A 23,836-nucleotide genomic window follows, 5' to 3' on the forward strand; every position below is an offset into this window, starting at 1 on the left:
GTTTTCAGTTAATTAATGTCTAATTCCAGGGGCATTTCCATGTGTCTACCCTTTTCATCCTCATTTCTTCCCCCCCCCCCCCCCCCACTGCCTCCTCCCAAACCTGCTTTGAAAACTGGAGGCTGTGATGAGCAGAGCAGAGTGAGGAGCACTGAACAGCTTCTCAAAATCACTGAGTCTGCCACTCTTCTCACGCCTGCTTGCTCTGCCATCACAGACAGCTAAAGCTGTGGTTCTGTCCTATTCATGTTTTTTGAACGTTTACAACTGACAAATGACTTGGATTACAAACAGTTCTACGGAATGGAATTTTGTCCTAACCTGGGAATTATACATAATTTATATTAAGTAATCTGTGATTGATACATGTGCTTATGAAGTCTTTGATATAAATACAAACTTTCGATGTGAAAGTATTCCTAGCCTTCTGCTTTTACTGTTGTGTATTCTTTAATTCAATTTATTATCTGATGTAGATTGTATGATGTTTTAAACTGGCTATTAACAAGGCCCCATCCTTTAAAAACCCAGTGCTATAGAAACACTAGCAGAAGCTCCAAACCCCTCATCCCTGGTAAAGGAAGGATAGACCAAGATGGGCCACACCTGAGGATTCTGGTGAGCTACTGGTGTGGCCTATCTTGGTCTATCCTTCCACTACTGTAATGAGGGGTTTGGAGCTTCTGCTGGTGTTTCTATAGCACTGGGTTTTTACAGGATGGGGTTGCTAGCCCCATTCCCAACCTTCCTCCTTTCGCAGCTGGGCTTGAGCAGAGTTAGTTTCCAACAATGCAGTCACAAGTGTAATACAGAGCAAAGTCTCAAACAGGCATTTTTCATAATCTCATTGTGACATATTATCCAGGCTAAAATGCAAAAATAGTTTTGAGAGATCTCGGGTAAATCCACTTTTCTGGTAGTGTAGCACTCCCTCAATGCTACACCAGAGCATCATCCTAGATTCAGCTTCTGGAGTAGGGGGACCTTAACCTATAAAGTAAAAAAAATAACAAAACATGCTTTAAAAATTGAACTATTTAGACAATAGACAATAGGTGCAGGAGTAGGCCATTCGGCCCTTTGAGCCAGCACCACCATTCAATGTGATCATGGCTGATCATCCACAATCAGTACCCCATTCCTGCCTTCTCCCCATAGTCCTGGACTCTGCTATCTTTAAGAGCTCTATCTAACTCTTTCTTGAAAGCATCCAGAGAACTGGCCTCCACTGCCTTCTGAGGCAGAGCATTCCATAGATCCATAACTCTCTGGGTGGAAAAAGCTTTTCCTCAACTCTGTTCTAAACAGCCTACCCCTTATTCTTAAACTGTGGCCTCTGGTTCTGGACTCCCCCAACATCGGGAACATGTTTCCTGCCTCCAGCGTGTCCAATCCCTTCATAATCTTATATGTTTCAATCAGATTCCCTCTCATCCTTCTAAATTCCAGTGTATACGAGCCCAGTCACTCCAATCTTTCAACATATGACAGTCCCGCCATCCCGGAAATTAACCTCGTGAACCTACACTGCACTCTCTCAATAGCAAGAATGTCCTTCCTCAAATTTGGAGACCAAAACTGAACACAATACTCCAGGTGTGTTTTCACCAGAGCCCTGTACAACTCCAGAAGGACCTCTTTGCTCCTATACTCAACTCCCCTTGTTATGAAGGCCAACATGCCATTAGCTTTCTTCACTGCAGTAGCTTTCAGTGACTGATGTACAAGAACACCTAGATCTTGTTGTACTTCCCCTTTTCCTAACTTGACACCATTCAGATAGTAATCTGCCTTCCTGTTCTTGCCACCAAAGTGGATAACCTCACACTTATCCACATTAAACTGCATCTGCCCACTCACCCAACCTGTTCAAATCACCCTGCATTCTCCTAAGACCCTCCTCATATTTCACACTGCCACCTAGCTTTGTGTCATCTGCAAATTTGCTAATGTTACTTTTAATCCCTTCATCTAAATCATTAATGTATATTGTAAATAGCTGCGGTCCTGACACTGAGCCTTGCAGTACCCCACTAGTCACTGCCTGCCATTTGGAAAAGGACCCATTAATCCCTACTCTTTGTTTCCTGTCTACAAAACCAATACCATGTGCTCTAATTTTGCCCACTAATCTCCTCTGTGGGACCTTATCAAAGGTTTTCTGAAAGTCCAGATACACTGACTCTCCCTTGTCCATTTTCATAGTTACATCCTCAAAAAAATTCCAGAAGATTAGTCAAGCATGATTTCCCCTTAGTAAGTCCATGCTGACTCGGACCGATCCTGTTACTGCTATCCAAATGCACCGCTATTTCATCTTTTATAATAGAGTCCAGCATCTTCCCCACCACTGATGTCAGGCTAACTGGTCTATAATTCCCTGTTTTCTCTCTCCCTCCTTTCTTAAAAAGTGGGATAAGATTAGCTACCCTCCAATCCTCAGGAACTGATCCTGAATCTATAGAACATTGGAAAATGATTACCAATGCATCCACGATTTCTAGAGCCACCTCCTTAAGTACCCTGGGGTGCAGACCATCAGGTCCTGGGGATATATCAGCCTTCAGTCCCATCAGTCTACCCAACACCATTTTCTGCCTAATGTGAATTTCCTTCAGTTCCTCCATTACCATAGGTCCTCTGGCCACTATTATATCTGGGAGATTGTCTGTGTCTTCCCTAGTGAAGACAGATCCAAAGTACCTGTTCAACTCATCTGTCAATTCCTTGTTCCCCATAATAAATTTACCTGTTTCTGCCTTCAAGGGCCCAATTTTGGTCTTGAACTAATTTTTTTCCTCTTCACTTACTTACAGAAGCTTTTACTATCCTCCTTTATATTCTTGGTTAGCTTACCTTCATGCGTCATCTTTTCTCCCTGTATTGCCTTTTTAGTTATCTTCTGTTGCTCTTTAAAAGTTTCCCAATCCTCTAGTTTCCCACTCATCTTTGCTATGTTATACTTCTCTTTAATTTTAAACTGTCCTTGACTTCCCTTGTTAGCCACGGTTGCCCCCTAATCCCCTTAGAATCTTTCTTCCTCTTTGGAATGAACTGATCCTGCACCTTCTGTATTATTCCCAGAAATACCTGCCATTGTTGTTCCATTGTTATCCCTGCTAGGGTATCCTTCCAGTCAACTTTGGTTAGTTCCTCCCTCATGGCTCCATAGTCCCCTTTGTTCAACTGTAATACTGACACTTCCGATTTTCCCTTCTCCCTCTCAAATTGTAGATTAAAAATTATCATATTATGGTCACTACCTCCTAATGGCTCCTTTACCGTGAGTTCCCTTATCAAATCCAGTTCATTACACAATGCTAGATCCAGAATTGCCTTCTCGCTGGTAGGCTGCAGTACAAGCTGCTCAAAGAATCCATCTCAGAGGCACTCCACAAACTCCCTTTCTTGGGGTCCAGTACCAACCTGATTTTCTCAGTCTACCTGCATGTTGAAATCTCCCATTACAACTGTAGCAATACCTTTGTGGCATGCTATTTTTAGCTCTTGTTTCACCTGGCACCCTATATCCAGGCTACTATTTGGGGGCCTGTAGGTAACTCCCATTAGGGTCTTTTTGCTCTTACAATTTCTCAGTTCTATCCATACTGACTCTACATCTCCTGATTCTATGTCACCCCACACAAGGGACTGAATTTCATTCCTCATCAGCAGAGCTACCCCATCCCCTCTGCCCACCTGTCTGTCCTTTCGATAGGACGTATGCCCTTGAATATTAATTTCCCAGGGTCATACTTGCCAATTTCCAAATGAGCCTCAAGCTCATCCACTTTATTTCTTGTACTTCGTGCATTCATATATAATATTTTTAATCCATTATTCCCCTCACTTCTCACATCTGTTGCATGAAAGAAACATTCATCATGGCTATTCTAACTGGATTTTTCCTTTATTTTACTAATAATTTTACCTTTTAATAATGTTGTGTGTTTTTTGTATTGCTCTGTTATTCTCTCAGTAAGGTAATCCAAGCTCTGGTATTATTTCTGTTTATTATCATTAAATATACAGTATATTGAATTTTAAAGTGTTGTGTTAGCAGTCAGTGAAATTATTTTATTTTATTTTATATGCTAGTTCAAACTAACTGCAGAAACCCAAACTGCTGAAAGAACCCAGCAGGTTAGATGGCAGCTATAGAGACAAAGAGATGGCAATGTTTTGGATAGAGACCCTACTTCAAAATTGAAGGTGTAAGGAGGAGCTGGCCAATGTAAAGGGGTGAAGCAGGAGCTGGCAGGCAATAAGTGATCCTGTCGAGGATGGATTGATGGGCAGATCGAGCCAGGTGGGGGAGGGAGGAGTGAAGATTGTGACAGAGGCTGGGGATTGATCAATGAAGGCAAAGAAGGACTATTTCATTGTGGACAAGTGTATTTGCTTTTGGAGTATACTACCATAATCTTCACTAATTTGCTTTGGCATTTGGTTTTTGCTTCCAATTTCTCCCTAGGTCTTGGTGGAGGTATTGGCTATATGCTTGGTGGTTTAGATTGGACACAAACTGCTTTGGGCCAAATCTTCAAATCACAACAGCAAGTCCTCTTCTTCTTTGCTGCCATCATCTTTTCTGTGTCTGTTGCTCTACATCTTTTCAGCATTGAAGAAGAGCAGTATAACCCTCAACAAGACCGTATGGATGAACAAACAGATGCACGGGCCACTGTTAATGTGAATTACAGTCTCCCACCCCTCCCTCGGCTCGATCCGCTTTATGAAGAAGGACCTTGCACTACTGCAGTCTTCCCTGATGAAACTTGCTCAGTACAAGATGTTAATCTCAACTTCCTGGATGTAAATATTGGACGGAGCCAAAGTGACTCTGTTTTGCACATGCCTGACGCAACTATAGAAATTGAATCAGAGTTATTTTTTTTGAGAGACATTGAACCTTCTATTTTCCAGGACCATTGTAATAGCCTGCATCAATCTTCAACAAGCTTATCCAAAAGTAATAACCAGGAGATTACATTAAAGCTCAATTACATCTCTGGTTTGCTCAGGGAGCATGAATTTGAAGATGTTTTGAAAGACGATCTTAAAACATCCAAAGTGGCAAATGGGCCATCTGATGACTGCACTAATGATCATATTAACCATAATACCTGCAGGATTGGGATGAAACCGTCAACAACCAGCAGTTCCATGCGTAGGCGTAGGCATGTGTTCTACAGGCAACCATCTCACACCTTTTCGTACTATGGCAAGGTGGGTTCACATCGTTACCGCTTTCGTCGTGCAAATGCCATTGTCCTGATCAAGTCTTCACGCAGTATGAATGACCTTTACGATCTGCAGAAGAAACAAAGGCAGCGTCAGAGACAGAGGAACCAGAGTGGTGTGACCAACTCAAGCAGTGATACCGAAAGTGAGGAAGGAGAGTCTGAGACAACTGTAAAGCTTCTGTGGTTATCTATGCTGAAAATGCCAAAAGAGCTGATGAGACTCTGTGTTTGTCACCTGGTAACTTGGTTTGCTGTGATTGGAGCTGCTGTATTCTACACAGACTTCATGGGGCAAGTTATCTACGGAGGCAACCCAAAAGTAAGTTTGTAAATTTAGCTCTTTTTCTTTTACTGCATTATTTATATTCTGCTGTGTTTATTACCAAGCCACAAATCCTGTTTCTATGAAGAATCAGCTTTTGGAAGCACCTCACATTAACTGCTTCAATTTGTAGTCTTCAAATGTATTGTAAGGAGAATAATTATATTTGGGTCACCCTTGATAAAACACATTTGTCTAGGATTTTAGCTTCAAGTGTAACAAAATATAGATCATACTCTTTTCCTTCCATTTCCATGACTGGTGGATACTGTAAATCAAATAAAATTCTGTCGGTTTAAAAATCGTTACACTTGGCATAAAATTCACATTGCTGAAAAGTAGTTTATGTTATCATAGGAAGTTTAGGATTAAGAGCTAAGAATCCTAGTCGTCTTGATATCAAAAGAAATTTTGGTTAATTATGTTATTATATAATTATAATTGCCGGCTGGTGGTGTAGTGGCATCAGCGCTGGACTTCGGGGCAAGAGGTCCCAAGTTTGAATCCGGCCGGCTCCCTTGCACGCTCTCCATCCGTGCCTGGGTTGAGTGTCGAGCTAGCAACTCAACCTCGTTTTAAAAAAAAACACACCTGGAGAGGGATGGGCTCCGCCAGGTTTCAGATGCCCAAGACGATGAGCAATCACCAAAAAGGTCTGTGTAAAAAAAACTTGTCATGACGGCGCCCCAACGACTCCACCAGGATATAAAAATGTTTAGAGTCCTAGTGACTGAGGTTTGATCATAATCTCTGGCACTGTCAGTATATGGAGTTTTGTACATTTTATTTGTGACTGTGGATTTTCTCTGGGTGCTTTGGTTTCCTCCCATTCCCCAAGTTGTCTGGTTTGGTATTTATTTAGAGATACAGCTCAGTAACAGACCCTTCGGGCCCAACAAGCCCACACCACCATGTTCTGAATTAACCTTCTAACCTGTACCTCTTCGGGATGTAAGAGGAAACTGGTGTACCCGAAGGAAATACACATGTCAGAGGCGTGAACGTACAAATTCCTTACAGGCAGTCGTCGTCTCTAGGCCAAGATCTTGGAAATAGAATTAGTGTTGGTATGTAATCGTCAGCATGGACACTGGTGAATAGGCCTGTTTCTGTGCTGCATATTACTGCAACTCTGACTACAGATGTCTCTAGCCAAGAGTTCATAAATTTAAGTAGGAATTAGAAGACTAAGAAGGGTTTTGAGGAAGAATTTTTGTTTTAACCTCGGGGGTGGTTGAAACCTGGAACTCATTGCCGCTGGAGTTGCTCACACAACATTCAAGAGGTATTTAGATGAACATGTGAAATGCTTTATTATAGAAGGCTCTGCCGTGAAGTGGGATTTGTGCAGTTAGATGTTTGATGACTGTTTGAGCCAAAGAGTGTTTACATGATTCTGAAGTTGCTCATCCCTGGAATCCTTTAATCTCTTTGCATCTTCTCTATAATGATCGCACTTAAAAGTGCGATGCACAGAACTGGAGACTGGACTATGGTTGTTTTGTAAAATTTATAAAACCCAAGATATTATGCTTCTTTAAGCACTTTTTCAAACTATCCTTTGGCTTTCAATAAACTTTTCACAAATAACCCAGATCTCTCCTCTATTTGATATTACCTTGTTCATACTATGACATGTTACTGTTTCCCCTCAGAGTACACAATACTTTCAAGTTTTGTCACCTACATATTTGGAAATAGTGCCCTCTATACCAAATTCTGCATCATTAATCTTTATGTTAATAGAAGTACCAACCTTTAGAGAACTGTCTACAGAAAGCTGCAGCAACAAATGACAAATTGATGGAGGGCAAGCTTCTACTGGACTGTGTGTGGAGAGAGAAGATGGCCTACTACTCACACACTTTACCCACCTAGTTCTTTCTCCCCTCTAGTTCCATTTGCCCTTCATCTTTCTCTAAATTTTTTCCCCATATCACTTTCCTTATCAAATTCCCTCACTCGTAGCCTTTGTATCATTGCTCATCACTATCCAATCTCTCTACTTTCAACTTCCACTTCCTGTGCTTGGCCCCAACACTTTTCTTTCATTGTCCTCTTTTTGTCTATCACTTACCGGCTTCTGTCTCTTAGTTCTACCTCTCCCCTACTTGGATCCTCCTGCCCTATCATTCTTCACCCTTCCTTGGTTCACCAATCCTGTCTCACTCATTCCCCTAAATATTGGCCATCTTGCTTCTCTATTGTCAGTTTTGATGCATGGTCTCAATCCAAAAGGTTAAGAGTTTTTCTGCCCACAGTTGCTGCTTGACCTGTTTTCGTTCCTCAAGTAGTTTGGAATTTTTGAATGGGCAGATAGCAGGTTATCAAAGTTAGAAGAGACTGAAGATGCTGGAAGCTAAAAATCAGTGTTTTGGCAACTGGTTTACAGGCTCTGGTTCCCACACTCCCTTCAAATTGACCTGGTTTGCTGCAAATTTATAATACTGCATCAAATCTTAAAAATCTATGAATTATGTTGGAGTATAACATCCAATAATAACATCCAATAGTTTAAGAAGCCTGTAATTCCAATTGTAACAAAGTCTTGAGAATACTAAATAAATAATCTTACTGTATCTTTCTCCAGTATGGAAAAATAACTATTCCCTACTACTCCATTCCCTGTAACATCCAATTTCCTGTCCGTGCTGCATTTCACCATATTCCGCATGATTTTCAGATTTTAACAACCTAGGATACAGAGCATCTGTCCAGTTAATTTACACACCAAAAGTGCAAATAACCTTGCTAATATTCTCATCATTTGTTAGGTCTTTGTTTAAGCTTTTGGGTGGCTTCTGTTTCCTGTGTTCCTGTCATGGCTCGTTCGCAATTCAAATCTCATCATACTGGCTTCTTCCTTGTGGTCTCTGTGTATTTCAAACTATTTAATTGGATATCATTTTTGTTTATTTTGTTAAGGCATCTTGTTTTAATTCAGTTAGATTTGTTAATGGACATGGTACAGAAAGCTGCTTGCTTTTCATATGTGGAAATTTAAGCAATGTTTAGAAATAAAATACTATTCTGTATTTAGATTGTATTTAAGGTTCTTGAGGCCAAAGTTCAGATTTCATAGACTCCCAGGCTGAAATGGTATGGTTTTGCCTTCACTTGCATCACATTAAATTTGTTTTTGTAACTGGTGACTAATCTTTCACCTTCTGTCACCCTAAATTTTGTTGCATAAAGAAAGTCAGATCATGAAGTTGTCTTGACTTGAAAAAACAGGATGAAATGCAAACGTGTGACGTGACCTTTTACTTTTAACAACATCCATATTTTTGTAACATCAACTAAATCAACTATAAAACAATTAATGGACATACCTTTTGCTGTTAATGTAGATCTATACCAAAACAGCTTTGAACTGTTTTCCTAAAAAAAAGCAAAATTAATTTAACAACATGTTTTCATATCCTATCAAATTTGCCTTACTGCATCTTTACATGTGTTGGAACAAACTTAATACTTGTATTTCCTACATCTGAAATAAATTTCCTCGAATCACCTAATAGTTGTAAGTTTCAACATTTTGTTAAACACTTTCCCTTCTGACCCCTTCTGCTTGGCTAGTTTCCTCCTATCCAACATGCAAAACAAAGAGCTTGCATGCTAATTATTAAAATGAGAAAACTGCAGTGTTATCTTGTTGAGCATTTCTCTCTTGCAAATTTGAGCAGATTGACTTCTATATCACTTAATATGCAGTGAATTAAGATTTGTATTTAATTTAGCATGCAGTATAATCTTAAAGAGCTAAAAACCTGGATGAGAACTGCAGGGAAAAAAAATCCTTCCCCCCCCCCCCCCCCCCCATCCTCTTCCCCACTCTGGCCTCTCAATTTCCGTTTCAGGCATAAACCCAGCATTCCGTATCTCTTCTTCCATTCCTACCTAACCCTCATCTGTAAACCATACCCAACCCCTCCACCACTCTCCACATTAAAAGAGAGTACAATGAATTATTAGTTTTGTTGATAATGATTCCAATTATTTGTTTTTCCAGGGTCTTTCCAATTCTACTGAGCTTTGGAACTATAAAACTGGTGTGCAGATGGGATGCTGGGGACTTGTTATTTATGCTATTACTGCTGCAATCTGTTCAGGTTAGTAGTAAAGATAATTGTTCTCGAATGGGAATGAATATTACCACAGAACATACAGTAAGTCTTGCATTAAAGTCTGGGTTTCCTGCCCATCTCAGTTGTATGATTATGTAGGAAAGTTCTGTTTCTAAAGTAAATTTCCAAAATATATCTTAAAAACAAATTCAAAAACAAGTGAATAGGAAGAGTATGCTAATACAAGTTTTAGTATTTGGCTTTGCAATATTTGTCAGCTTTGAAGAATGGTATTGATCTGCTGCTGTGAGGCCACAAGGCAGTAGTGGCCAGTAGATTATGAAGAGAGATTTGTTGTTAAAAACATCTTAGTATAAAACATAAGTCAATAATTTACATAATTTGACAGAGGACTCTCCTCCTGTTTAGTTAATGCTACATTTCAGAGCCATACAAAATGTATGTTGTTAAAAAGGATGTTTTAATGTGTTAAAACTGGCTCGGCATGAGGCAAAGCCAAATATTAAACTGTGTTAGCATGTTCTTCCTATTCATTTGTTTCTGATTTGGTTTTTAGTCAGATTTTTCTCCAGTTTTATAAGTGAGTTGGATGCAGAATAAGGAAATCAGGGCTAATTGGATGAGTACTCAAGCCTATAATCTCTCGTAATTTATTGAAAGTGTCCTTGGTGGGGAATCGTGTACTCTTCCAATTAAGTGTATTAGAAAAAATAAAACTCCCAATAACCTGCTATCCAATTGTTGGGAATCCTGATGCTTCAGCATTTGGTTGCTGTTTCCTATGTTTAGATAGGCTCTCAGGTTCCCATTCCGTGCTCCAGTTTAAACTCATCTGGTTCATTGAAAGATTTGTATTATTATGCTGTATAAATTCTACAAAAGTGAGTGTTTTGGTGCATTAACAGGACTAGAATCAGATAGTCTGGTAAATCAAAGTCCAAGGGCTGCTGGATTACCAGAGTTTTACTGTATGTTGGACAATAAAACTAGACGTGTTTAAAGTAAATTGTATTTAAGCAAATTTGCTTTCTTAAAATTTATTAATTTAGTTTTGGTATTATAATTGAAATACTGTTGCCAATGATGCAGTCATGCTCAGTAATACTGCTTCAGTGTTCATTCATAATAATTTGCGTAAATATTAATATACAATTCACAACTATTAGTTGAATGTGAAGATGTCTTTGCAGCTTGATATGGATTCAGGAAGATGTGTGCAGTAATTGGAAGCATACAAAGAGGGCATGTTCATACTGTGTACAAATTCCCTTTCTTCCAGTTTGCTACTTGTAGTTTGTAATACCGGCCTAAGTATTGTCAAAACTCTGGTCTATTAATTTGTGGAGAAAATAAGTGATATAGTTACTTTCAGGTAGTGCCAGTTCTTTGAGCAAATGTATTGTGAATGGATTTTACTGTTGCAATATTGTCTCGTTATAGGAACCAAGTAGTAATTCTAAACTTTTTCCTGGCAGCTATTTTACAGAAGTACCTGGATACTTACGATTTGAGTATTAAAGTTATCTACATATTAGGAACACTTGGATTTTCAATTGGTACTGCAGTAATGGCTATTTTTCCGAATGTTTATGTATCAATGATAATGATCAGTACAATGGGAATAGTATCTCTGAGTATCTCATACTGCCCTTACGCTCTTCTTGGACAATACCATGAAATGAAAACGGTAAGCAGCTTTTCCTTTTGCTGTTGCTATTTTAAAATTGTAGTGCATGGCCAAAATTGTTACTAAAATGACACAAGATAAAAGATGAAATACAAAAAATTATTTCTAAAGAGAAAAATAGTCCCAAGTACTAGTTGTGTGAATTACATATTTCAGACAGAGGCACAAGATGAAATCTAGAGGAACAATCAGTCCGCTGAAGGCATTCAGCATGTTGAACAGCATCAATGGAGGGAAAGGTGTTATCAACATTTTGGTCAAAACTTTGATTTCTATCTGTCCACCGATACTACTCGATCAGCTGAGTTTCTCCAGCAGCTTAGCAAATTATGTGTATCCCAAATAACTGTGCTGTGTGTGATGGAATATGGTTATCCACTGAAGAGCACCAACACAGATTAGGGTTAGAATTGTTAGTTAGAATTTAAATGAACTATTTAAGGTAAACCAGTCATTGTGTCGTCATTTGTAAATGTGTAATATTCCACTAATCTAAAATTCAAAGACTTGAGTTACCATTTAACCTTGTCAGATATCTGTATTTAGTTCATCTCCTGCAATAAACAAAAAGCTGGAGGAGCTAAGCAGGTCAAGCAGCATGTGTGGAGGCAAAGGGATTTTGCGCCTGATATTAATGAGCAGTCTATCAGTTACCACCACAATTTGGGGTGGGGGGTGCAAATTCCCTGCATTCCTTTAAAGCAGCCCATGTCACAATTTTCAGTAATGTGAGAACTGCATCATGTGTGCGTTTTTCAAGAAACTTAAAAAGACGTTGATTTCTTTAGCTTTTTTCACACCAATTCCATTGGAGCCAATGTTATTCTGTAAAGCAATTATCTGGGTAGTGACTTGTGCATTCTGTAAGGGCAAATTCATGTAACTCAAATGGTTGTAACACATGCCGCCTATAATCTTAACCAAAGTAATCAAATGTTTTGTTTTTACAGTATAGAAATCACAGTCCTGGAAACTCCAAGAGGGGCTTTGGAATAGACTGTGCAATCCTTTCCTGTCAAGTTTATATTTCCCAGATACTGGCAGCATCCGCACTGGGTAGTGTGGTGGAAGCGGTTGGTTCAGTTCGAGTCATCCCTATTGTGGCATCCATTGGTGCATTCCTTGGTTTTTTATCTGCCTCATTTCTTGTGATATATCCTGGAACTCAAGAAGACCCAGTGGAGGAAGGAAATAAAGAAACTTTAATGGCATCTTCAGTAGTAAACAGTGGGAAAAGTACAGAGAAGCCAAGTGTTTTGAAGTTGACTACTAAAGGCACCATCTCTGAAGTGGAGACTGAATCGTCTGTTTAATAAAACATTCCAGAAAATGCATGATCAAAAAGACAAAACAAATTTCCTGTCTTTCATTCTTTTCTGCAGTCTTAACCCACTTTGTGGAAAAGAAAATTTAACAACAATCATAATAGGTTCTGGTAAATGGCAGTCTGGGAGTGTACATGGTGAACAAAATTGTTTCATGAGTATTTTTATTTACATTTCAGGACATACATGATAATTTGTTTTTGTGTACCTTTGGATATAGTGAGGCATCAAGTAAATAGATTGATGTTGGTTACATTTAAAAGGAGTATGTCAATCCAAGCATAGCATTTGTAGCAAGTGAAACATCTATTTTGCAGTACATACTGCTTTCCTTAAGTCCCTAATTACACTGTTGCTGATTCTCACTATGTGAAATTTTAACTTGTAACCATTATAAACAGAGCATTAAAAAGTAATAGAATCCTTTGACTATTCTTTCTAGAAGTGGAGATGTTTAATGAGTAGTTATCTAAACAAACAAACAAACTGGGGAACTAAAATCTTTCAATAGTCTTTCCTGTTAGCCCATTAGGTTAGATAAGTACACTTATTTATCCAGTAAAGAGGAAACATACTGTTGATAATTTCACTTTGGACAGCACATCACAGCTCCCAACTTTTTCCTGACAACTGTCTTGCAGCAAGCCCTACATACATTTGACCAATGTGCTTGAATAAGGTGGAATTTAATATAATAAGCCCTAGTCAAGTCATTGAGAATTGTCTGAGATATTTTTGTAAAAAATTTAAAACACAGGCTTATAAAGACATATGTTGCCTATGATATATTTGTTTCCAATAGCAGACATCCAGTTTTGCTGTACTATTTTTGATAACAGATTTACATTTTTGCAACAACTCTGCAAGGCATTCCTTTCCTTCACTGGGTATCTCAACAAAAGAACAAACATTTAATAATAATGTTGCAAATCAGTACAAATGGTTTAGTCCACAAAGACCAAGCTAAGAACTTGCCTTGAATGCAAATCGCTTATAATTATTGCATGGCCTTGATGCCTATAGGTCTTTCTTTATGTTGCCCTTTAAGTGTGTTTGTATGTGCTCAAATTACTATTTCTGGTCCTTTGTCCGAATCTGTTTTCACAGCTGCTTTAGGATCAAATATACATTTCTACAAGGTTGAGTGACCTAGAGTTTCTTTCATGTCTCAGCTTGTTGCACAGTTTCACCTCTCCCTCTGAGTTTGAGGTTGGTTATGTTTATGTCTTCATACATGAAACACTGGTCACTCCAGCAGTGGAGTACTAGAAGTAAGAGCTTAGTAACCTACTATGGAGAAAATTATTTAATGTGAAATAAAGAAAAGCATAGGAAAACTAATTGGAGCAGTGCTTTGAGAAATATTACAAGCTATCCTTTTGAAAACTGAACATGGCCTGATTGTTACAGTTTCTTGTAGGTGGCTGAAGGTTGTCTGTCCTCTCAGGAAAAGACTGCAAAAATGTGGCATAAAATCATGTATTTCTGTTGTGCTGAAACTCAACGCTGGACTGAAAGTGAATTGCTCAGCACAGCCTTGATACTTCCAGAATTAGCCTTAGCTTGATTTTTAGGCTTAGAAGTATAATTCAGAATGATTTTCACTGTGATAAGGCTGTAGTAAAGACTGACACTAACCACTGAGTTCTTTTTTATTGTGTGCAGATGAATCACACATTGCAATAATTCATCAGCCCACCTTTATTGTGAAATGGACATCTCAATGCATGCAGAAACACAATGGCATTGTATGTAAAATCTGTCGTGAGTTACAATAAATCCACTATTGCTTTGTGATTGGTGGACTCAGTGCAAGGATGTGTATTTGGAAGAAAAGTACAAGTTTACCAAAGCAAATAGACACAGTAAGTGGCAGTAGAATCCAAGTTTAATGCACTGGTTCTACACTGACAAGACGTTGACTACTAAAGCAAAACCTTATGAATGTACAATGCGTGGTTCTTTGAATGCTAAGGCAATCCAGCAGAAAATTGCACACTATTCTCATCAATTTAGAAATGTTTGTCATATTTATTTTGCTATTATAATGTGTTTTATTTTGTATTAAAATACCACCACGCTTAACAGACCTGTACTGGAAAAAAAGTCAATTTGTATTTGGTGCATTTTCTATTTTATACATTTTGACAATTACCTTTTAAAGTGGGGAGAGAAAAGATAATGTACTGGGCCCTTGATTTTCTGAGTAGCTGCTTTCAATATTATTGCTAACTCCTGCCCAGCAAAAGTGAAGCAACTTAACTGTTTAAAAAAAGCTTATAATATACTTTGAGATGAGGATAATGAATAAATAATACATTTAAAATATACTCTGCAATTTGTAATAACATTAGTTTTATGGCAAGTGGGGGAAATCTTAAAGTGCATGTTCAAATTTACTTGTATTAATATTGACCAGGTCCAAATATCTGGATGTGTTTGAGTGGCCTGACTTTATTTAATAAGGGATGTTCCTGATCACACTGTCTGTATTAATAGGTGTCCAGCTGTTACGATGATCAATAGATAACTTACTTTGTGTAAACCAGTCTAAAATAAGATAGTTTCTGTCTGTGCATTCAAAATCTGTAAGAAAAATGCATTTTAGCGTGCCTGTTGTTTGCCAGTTTTCTGTTCTTAAAGTGCAGCAAAGATTGTGCATTATCCCATCAACAATATTGAACTTGCACCTGACCAGGAGTGACTATTCTCAAATTTGCACAGCACATTTCTTTTCTGTATTTTTCTAAAGGACTACCAACATTATTTGAGATACACAGTTTTAGGAGGCCAGTGTCACTTTGTAATTGTTGAACTGCACTTGGATGAAATGGAGGTCTAAAAACATTGGTACCTCCAAAATGTGTCATTCGCTCTATCAAGACATTTCATTTTAAGTATGGTTCCATAGTGAACTGGCTAAAAGACAACTGCTTTTGTAATCAACTTATTAAGTTGGGTCACTAGTAGCTCTTGCTGAGTGGAAATATTAAATGTGTTAAACACATGCTTTAGTTTTAAAAAGGGATAAAAGCAAAGTATATTTAAGAATGATACAAGTGACTTAATGGCATAAACTTTATATTTTCAAGCTTTGTGTTAAGAAACAATGAGTCATTGCATGAAACGGTGACTGACTGTTGAGCACTTTCCATTTTAACTGTATGCTTGATTTTAAAAGAAAATGACAAAAGATTCTATTCTTCCATATAGTGTTTCAATATATTTCATGAAAAATAAATTGGAGTGAAATTTATTTTTGTGTCCACTTCTGTTGCCAACTACCTTTAGCTGCTGGTATGTTCAGTGTCCATGATTGTTGTAGATTTCCTCCTAAATAGAGAATAATTAGTTACCTGTCAATTAGTTTTGATAATACTTTAACATATCTATGGAAATGGTGCTGCTGAACTAGGTTCAGAAATTTAACCTAATGACCAAAAGCAAATGAGTGGAACTTCCACGATGGCAGCTGTCATATCTAAAATTCGTTTATTGTTTTTGTCAAATTCCCATTCAACTAATCTCAGCTGTATTCAAAATAACCATGACTGCTGCAAGGTTTTTTTTTAATTTAAAAGAACACTCATGCATATAAGAGTAACGTATCTGCTCCTGTAATCTTGTCTGGCCACATCTGGCTCCAGATTCACCATACAGTAACTTCAGTAGAATTCATTTTACTCGGATGGTATTCAATACCACAGACAGCTGTGGAGGCAAAGTTATTGGGTATATTTGAAGCGGAGGTTGATGGGTTCCTGATGAGTAATGGTGTTAGAAATTAGGGGGGAGAAGGCAGAAGAACATTATTTTTACCTCTCAATAATGTATCAGTGTGTATTTATTTGATAAATGGAATGGCCTAATTCTACTCCTATTTATGGTCTAAATCACTGAGCTTTGGTAGGTTTTAAATGAGCTTAGTGTTTTCTATTTTCATCACTAGTAACTACGTCTTTGCTTTCTGGCAAATGTTTAATGCACATTGTGGAAGTCATTGCTGTTTTTCTGGGGTAAGAGAAAGGGGAAATGTCACATTAATCTTTTTAAGGCTACTGAAGGGCCTTATCTACAACTGGTGGCTATATGGCCCATCTCACAATCATCTGAAAGCAGCCACCTGATGACTGATTCCTTAAGTCCTATATATTGTAAAGAATTAGGGAACTGACAAAATTTACAGTGAATACTGTTTGCTTTTTGTTTTATGATGCTGCTGTGTAAGTCTATCTGATGTGCAAACATGTAGAATAGGATGACCTACCCTCAATGTCTGTGTGATGATTAAAATGAAGATAAAACACTGCAGGTGCTGGTATCCAGAGGGAAAAAAAAGCTGCTGGTGGGATCTGCAGCTGTGGAGGAAAATAAGCAATTGTTATTTCAGGTCAAGACCCTTCAGCTGGACTGAAAGGATGAAGAAAAGTTGGTCAGTATATAAAGGCCAGGGGAAGGGATGGGACAAAAGACAGCCAACTATATAGGTGGATCAGAGTGTGGAGATGAGCAGATAGAGGGAAGAGTAGGACAAGGGACAGAGGCTGGGTGACAATGAGTGGAGGCAACAAAGGGCTGCAGATGAGAGAATCGGATAAGGATTTCCTAGATAAAGGAACATCCCAAATGTCCTGGAGTGGAAGACATCCTCCAGAGAACCGGCACTGCAAAGATAAGAGAAAATGAAAGAAATGAATGGTGTCCTTAAGGGAGATGCTGGGAATTGGGTTTGCAATAATTATTTTTTGTTAAGTGTCAGTGCTAATTAAGGTCTTTAAAATTATCCATGGGTCTGGTGAACATTGAGGCAATTCTAAAGTCTCCAACTCCTTCATGGCAAAGGGACAAAACTCATCTTAAAATCTAATCAATCAAATTCTTGCAGAAGAACATTATAGTGCACTTCCTTACACCCATATGGATCCCTGCAATGTCATATAGGTTACTATGTTAAAGGAAAAGTGGAACTCTCACCATTATATTTGTTAACATTTACCTCTCCAAACAACCTGCTTCACTATAATATTGAAAATTAGCTGCAGCATTTCCTAAACTTAATGAACAAAATAAATTTTGAAGAACTACAGTTGTGAAAGGGTTGAAAGTACCTTCAAGAAATCTGCAGTCACTCATCAGACAGGAGAAAAGATTTTGAAAGAGAAGGGACAAACTACAGTATATTGCATTGCTGGAAAGAGCCCCACAGTCTCAGTGAATTCTACTGAAATGTGGGAGTGGAAGAGATAAACTATCAATAAAATTCATCAGAAACTATTATTCTCGTTTGATAAGTTAGTTTCAGGACCACATGATGGTAATTGCATAGCAGAAATAAAACAATAGCATAACTAGAAATAAAGAAGTGGATGATTGTGCCAGGTGGTGGGGGCCATTTGAGACCAATAATCGGTCATAATTCTTTTAGTAACTGATCTTCAAGTTCTAAACTGGGGAAAGGCAAATTTCGTGACTGAATCAAGACTGAAAGAAAGTTATACGTGTAAGCTTAATGTCCAAGCATGCACATTCTATTGAAAGCATAGACAGGAGGCTGGTTGCTCTGTTGGTAAAAAAAAGAAATGTACTCATTAGAAAAAGCTGACAATAGGGCTATAAAGTGTTGAATCATGGTGGATAGAGCTAAGGAACTGCAAGGGTAAAAAGACCTTGATGGGAGTTGTAAACAGACCCCCTAACAGTAGTAAGGAAGTGGTCTACAAATTACAATGGCAGATAGAAAATGCATTTCAAAGGGGCAATGTTACAAGTCATGGGGAATTTCAATATGCTGATAGATTCCAGGAGGGGCAATTCCTAGAATGGGTATGAGATGGATTTTTAGAGCAACTCATGGTTGAGCCCACTAGGGGGCCAACTATTCTGGAATGGGTGTTGTGCAATGAATCACAATCGATTAGAGAGCTTAAAGAAACCCTTAGGGATGCGATCATAATCTGTTCAAATTCACCTTGAAATTTGAGAAGGTAAAGTCACTATTACAGTGGAGTAAAGGGAATTACCGACACATGAGAGAGGAGTTGGCCAAAATTGATTGGAATGACAACTGAGCAGCAATGGCTGGAATTCTGGGAGCAATTCAGAAGGCACGAGATGTATACATCACAAGAGGAAGAAGTATTCTAAAGAAAAGACGACACAACCATGGCTAAGAAGAGGAGTCAAAGCCAAAGAGAGGCCATATAATAGAGCAAAAATCAGTTTGAAGTTAGAGGACTGGAAGCTTTTAAAAACCAAAAGAGGGCAACTGAAAAGTCATTAAGAAAGTAAGGATGGAATATGAAAGTAAGCTAGCCAATATTATTAAAGAGGACATCAAAAGTCCCTTCAGCTACCAGTTAATTGAATCATCAGTTAATCGGGGCGGCCACATTCGAGATAACTCTTAAAGCCAGATGGAAGGGCAGATAGTTTTGAGGAAGTACAGAAGCTACAGAAGGACTTGGAAGAGGAGAATGGGCAAAGAAATGGCAGATGGAATATAGTGTTGGGAAGTGTATGGTCATACACTTAAGTAGACTATTTTCTAACTGGAGAGAAAATACCAATAATAGAGGCACAATGGGACTTTGGTGCCTTGTGCAGGGTTCCCTAAAGGTTAAATTACATGTCGAGTCTGTGGTGAGGAAAGCAAATGCAATGTTCAAAATTCATTTGAAGAGGACCAGAATATAAAAACAAGGATGTAATGTTGAGACTTTATAAAGCACTGGTGAGGCCTTAGTTGGAGTATTGTGAGCAGTTTTAGGCCCCTTAGAATGGATATGCTAAAACTGGTATGGGTTCAAAGGAGGTTCATGAAAATGATTCCAGGAGTAAACAGTTTGTCATATGAAGAGTGCTTGATGGCTCTGGGCCTGTATTTACTGGAATTCAGAAGAATGATGGGTGACCTCATTTAAACCAATTGAATGGTGAAAGGCCTTGATATAGTGGATGTGGAGAGGATGTTTCCTATGGTAGGGGAGTCTAAGACCAGAGGATGTAGCCTCAGAATAGAGATGAGGAGAAGTTTCCTTAGCCAGAAAGTAGTGAACCTACAGAATTCTTTACCACAGGCAGGGGTGGAGGCCAAGTTTTCATGTCTATTTAAGGCAGAGGCTGACAGATCCTTGATTAGTCAGGGCATGAAGGTTCAGGGGGAGAAGACGGGAGATTAGGGCTGAGAGGAAAATTGGATAGAGGAAAATAAAATGACAGAGAAGACTCAATGGGCCAAATGGCCTAATTCTGCTTCTACAGCATAGTTTATGGTCTTCAAGCATCATTTGAGAACATGCACAAGTTAATTTGAAGCTGAAGGAAATGGATATTTAGCGAATGGGTGGCTTTTAAAAGTAAGATGAGAGGTCAGAACCAACATGCTCTTGTTAGTGTGACAAGATTGAAGAAACCTTGTTGACAAAGCATATTGAGTGGCTGGTGAGGAAAATGTAGGTATATATCAGGTATAAGCAGCTGAGAGCAATCAAACCACTTCAATATAGTATAAAGGATGTAGGAATAGATGAGAAGGAAATGAGGAGGACAAAGAGGTGAGATTTCTGAGGCAGATAAGGTAAAGGAGAATCCTAAAAGATTCTTTTAAGTATATTAAGGGGAAAAGAGTAAGGGAAGGGAGAATTGACTAAGTATATGATGCCCTGTCTCAATTACTATCGTCTAGTAGCACTTGCATCCACAGTGATGAAGTGTTTTGAGAATTTGGTGATGAAACATCAACACCTGCCTGAGAAGTTACTTGGATCGAGTCCAATTTACCTTCCAGCGCATCAGGTGCACAGCAGATGCCATTTCATTGCCTCTTCACTCAGCCCTAGAACATCTGAACAGCAAAGATGCATACATCAGGAATACTTCAGAAGCTTATGATGGTACTGATTGCTGAGATGCTTCAAGACCTCGGCCTCAGTACCTTCTTGACATTCAAAAATCTGAGTGCAAAGGGACTTGGGAGTACTCATGCAAGGTTCCATAAAGGTTAATTTGCAGGTTGAGTCAGCAGTGAGGAAGGTAAATGTGATGTTAGCATTCATTTTGAGAAGATTAGAATATAAAGAATATAAAGGCAATGGTATAATGTTGAGGATATAATGGTGAGGCCTCACTTGGGAGTATTGTGAGCAGTTTTGAGGCCCTTCTCTAAAAAAGGATGTTCTGATATTGGAGAGGGTTAGCCAGACAGTGGTTTTGGAGGCCAAGTCATTGGGTATACTTAAGGCAGTAGTTGATAAGATTTTTGATTAGTCAGGGCATGAAGGGACATAGGGAGTAGGCAGAAGATTGGGGTTGACAGGGAAATGGATCAGCCATGATGAAATGGCCTAATTCTGCTCCTACATCTTATGGTCTTATGGTCCTTGTGCAAAAGTGAGATTCCTCACTTGTAAACCTCAGTCAGCTTGGATTGGCAACAGCATCTCCTCCACAATCTCCATCAGCACAGATGCACCACTAGGATGTAGCCCCTTCTCTATCCTCTTTACTTTTATAATTGTGTGGCTAAGCACAGCTCAAAGTCATACTCAAATTTGCTGATGACACCACTGTTGCTGGCCAAATCAAGGTGATGAAGAATCAGCATATACGAGTGGAACTGAAAATCTGGCTGGTGGTGCCATAACAACCTCTTACTCAATGTCAGCCAGACCAAGGAGCTGATTACTGATATCAGGAGAAGTAAATCAGAGGTCCATGAGCCAGTCCTCATTAGAGGATCAGAGGTGGAGAGGGTCTGCAACTTTAAATTCCTCAGTTATTATTTTGGGGGACCTGTCCTGGGCCCAGCACATCAGAGCAATTATCAAGAAAGTATGACAGCACCTCTACTTCCGTAGAAGTTTGCAGAGATTCAGCTTGGCATCTAAAACTTTGACAAACTTCTATAGATGTGTAATGGAGAGCATATTGACTGGCTGTACCATGGCCTGGTATGGAAACATCAATGTCCTTGAATGGAAAATCCTACAAAAAAATGGTGGATACAGCCCAGCCCATCACAGATTAAGCCCTCCCACCAATGAGTACAACTACAGGAACATAGCATCCATCATCAGGGACACCCACCACCCAGGGCTTCTCACTCCTGCCATCAGGAAGACGGTACAAGAGCCTCAGGACTCACACCACCAGGTTCAGGAACACTTACTACCCCCCCAACCATCAAGCTCATGAGCCAAAGGGAATAACTTCACTCAACTTCACTTGCCCATCATTGAAATGTTCCCGCAACCTATGGACTTTTCATTTCATGTGTTCAATATTTATTGCTTATTTATTTATTATTATTTCTTTCTTGTATTTACACAGTTTGTCTTTTGCATACTGGTTGAATGCCCAAGTTGACGCAGCCTTTCTTGACACTGTTATGGTTATTATTCTATGGATTTATTGACTATGCCCATAAGAAAATGAATCTCAGGGATGCATATGGCGACATACATGTCCTTTGATAATAAATTTACGTTGAACTTTTAAGTTCTCTTAACAATCAAAGTGGTAATCTATGTATGGAGCCACAGGAAATTCGTGAAGTCTTAAATGAATACTTCTCATCTGAAGAAGAAAATAACTTAATCAGTTTAAGAGTGGGGATAGTGATATCCTGTAATATAGCATTACAAAAAAGGTGGTTTTATAAGTCTTCAAACAAATAACATTAGTTAAATCCCTGGGACCTGATCAAATGCATACTAAGAGATATGGGAAGCATGATAATGTTTTCTGGTGCCTTGAGAAATTTGTTAGCCACAGGTGAGATGAGGTAAGACCGGAAGGTGTTGTACTTTAGGGCAGCAGGAATAAATCAACTACAGGCCATTGTATTAATGGTGGGAAAGCTATTGGAAGGCATTCTGAGAGACAGCATTTTCTTGCATTTGGAAAGGCAAGAATGATTAAGGAGAGTCAACAAGGTTTTGTGTGTGGGAAATTGTGCCTCAGAAATTTGACTGAGATTTTTAAAAGAGGTGACTAAGACTATTTAAGAAGGCTGGGCAGTAAATGCTGTCCACATCAACATAAACAAGGCCTTTTGCAAGGACTCACATGATAGGCTTATTCAGAAGGATCTAGGGTTTGCTGGGGGCAGTACGCAAGTGTTGCTGTACTTTCAGCACCAACATGGCATGCCCACAACTTACTATCCCTAACCCACACGTCTTTGGAATGTGGGAGGAAACTGGTCACCTGGAGGAAACCTTGTGGTCATGGGGAGAATGTATAGGCTCCCTACAGACAGTGGTGGGAATTGAACCCCAATTTTACAGCTGGCACTGTAAAGGATCATGTTAACCGCTAAACTACCTTCAATTAGACATCACAGTATGGATCATAATGGCATCACTCTATCAGTCTGCCAAATAGTATTTTTCCCCTTTGTACTTTCTACAATAAGGAAAATTATTTGAGCAGATGAAGAATTTATATCAATAAATTGTTTGGAATGGCACAGTAGTGTAGTGGTTAGCATAATACTATTACAGCACCAATGACCCAGGTTCAATTCCACTGATGTCTGGAAGGAATTTGTACATTCTCCCGTGACCACATGGGTTTCCTTTGAGTACTCTACTTTCCTTCCACATTCCAAAGACATACTGGCTAGCAGATTAATCGGTCACATGGGTGTAACTAGGTGGTGCGGACTCATTGGGCCAGAAGGACCTGTTGCTGTGCCGTTGTCTCTATAAAAAGAAATTTACAAAGAAACGGTGTAACTGCTCCCCCTAGTGGAAAAGTTAGAAATGTTTAAAGTTGCAAGGTTAAAGTTACAGCCCTATGGATCCTGGAAGCCACATTTCACTAAAAACTTTTGTTGAAATGTTCAGCATTTCTCTTTAACCACTTATCCTGGCAGACATCTGTATTTCCAGCATATACCTTGTTTGGGAGACTCAGCTCAAATGGTAGAGTACTTGAATAGCACGTGAAAGTTTGTGGATCAAATAACTCATCTGAACTCAGATAGTCCAACGTCGAATTCTCCGTAACTTCTGCCACCTCCAAAGGGATCCCACTACCAAGCACATCTTTCCCTCCCAACTCTTTCTGCTTTCCGCAGGGATCGCTCCCTATGCAACTCCCTTGTCCATTTGTCGCCCCCCCCCCCCCCCCCGCCCCCTGTCCCTTCCCACCGATCTCCCTCCTGG

At 39.1% G+C, this 23,836-nt stretch overlaps 1 protein-coding gene and 1 long non-coding RNA gene across 3 annotated transcripts in view; one reads left to right on the forward strand and one right to left on the reverse strand.

Moving 5' to 3' along the window:
* The window catches only part of LOC132397207 (solute carrier family 45 member 4-like), a 66,696-nt gene extending 50,772 nt beyond the window's left edge, over positions 1-15,924 (forward strand). For both annotated transcript variants that reach the window (XM_059975662.1, XM_059975656.1), the window contains exons 5-8: positions 4,475-5,565; positions 9,581-9,680; positions 11,132-11,343; positions 12,294-15,924. In XM_059975662.1, coding sequence (XP_059831645.1) covers positions 4,475-5,565; positions 9,581-9,680; positions 11,132-11,343; positions 12,294-12,656 — 1,766 coding nt within the window. In that variant the 3' untranslated portion in view covers positions 12,657-15,924. The remainder of the gene's footprint in view (positions 1-4,474; positions 5,566-9,580; positions 9,681-11,131; positions 11,344-12,293) is intronic.
* LOC132397222 (uncharacterized) lies at positions 38-23,758 on the reverse strand. The gene is made up of 4 exons (XR_009513310.1): positions 15,954-23,758; positions 8,901-8,949; positions 5,127-5,313; positions 38-990 (listed from the first exon to the last, which is right to left on the reverse strand). It is a non-coding gene; the product is annotated as an uncharacterized LOC132397222 (long non-coding RNA).
* Between the last annotated feature and the right edge of the window lie 78 nt (positions 23,759-23,836).

Source organism: Hypanus sabinus, chromosome 1 (genome assembly GCF_030144855.1).
Source record: "Hypanus sabinus isolate sHypSab1 chromosome 1, sHypSab1.hap1, whole genome shotgun sequence".
In the NCBI taxonomy this organism is placed as follows: Eukaryota; Metazoa; Chordata; class Chondrichthyes; order Myliobatiformes; family Dasyatidae; genus Hypanus; species Hypanus sabinus.